General features: G+C 32.3%; 1 protein-coding gene across 1 annotated transcript; it reads right to left on the reverse strand.

Annotated features, from left to right (window-relative positions):
• Window positions 1–11: 11 nt before the first annotated feature.
• Tsp_15462 (conserved hypothetical protein) lies at window positions 12–667 on the reverse strand (the record flags this gene model as incomplete). The annotated part of the gene is made up of 3 exons (XM_003367734.1): window positions 435–667; window positions 329–385; window positions 12–121 (listed from the first exon to the last, which is right to left on the reverse strand). Coding segments are annotated over exons 1-3 (400 nt in total), but the record flags the coding sequence as incomplete, so codon positions are not given.
• Between the last annotated feature and the right edge of the window lie 178 nt (window positions 668–845).

An 845-nucleotide genomic window follows, 5' to 3' on the forward strand; every position in this document is an offset into this window, starting at 1 on the left:
CAGCCACACACATAGCTGAATTGCATTATCTAAGAAATTCATCATTTGAAAATGCTCAACTTGTCGCAACAATTCGTCATACTCAGCGGCCATTTCATCACGAGCTAAATACAGTGAATGACTGAACTGAATTTCAATTATAAAATTCAAACGACAACTAATTTACCAGATTCACTTTCATTAAGTGAATCACGAAATGTTCAAATCTGAATTTTCAGTCCACTAATTTCCCATTGTCTTTCATTTCTAAAGTTGTTCTTGTTTCTTTCTTTCATTCCAAAGCATTCATGTACATTCAATAAATTACCTTTACTATTCAGTTTCTCACCTGCTTTTCCATCTGTTCACAATGCAAAGGCACAGAAGATCAATTATTCTTTGACAACTGATCAATAAATTAAATATTTGCAATTCAACAAAAAATATCCACTTACCACTGCTGATTTGCATTCCTCTTCAAGTTCACCACTGTTGTCACCTTCGAATTCCAATTTGGCAATAAAAGAAAAAAAGAATAAAAATCCACTGATACAATAATTACAAAATTGTAAACAAATACCACTTGAATAATTAGCATGAGTGTATGTTGAACCGATTTTTCAAGGTCCAAAATACTTTTGATCAATCCTGAAGCTCCATTCAATTCACATTTGCAAACTCCAACCATCACTGAAATTTACCATCTCTTCCGGGACCATTAACAGTAGCATTAACAACAACATTTTCGAATGATCTTTATAATTTCTTCTTTGACACCGTTCTCATGCTGCAACATTTGATCATTTCAACACAAAATACTAAATAGATAAGGTTAAACTTCCAAAAGAAAGCCGGTTAAATAATTT

Source organism: Trichinella spiralis, assembly GCF_000181795.1.
Source record: "Trichinella spiralis strain ISS 195 chromosome Unknown Scfld3775, whole genome shotgun sequence".
NCBI classification, from domain to species: Eukaryota; Metazoa; Nematoda; class Enoplea; order Trichinellida; family Trichinellidae; genus Trichinella; species Trichinella spiralis.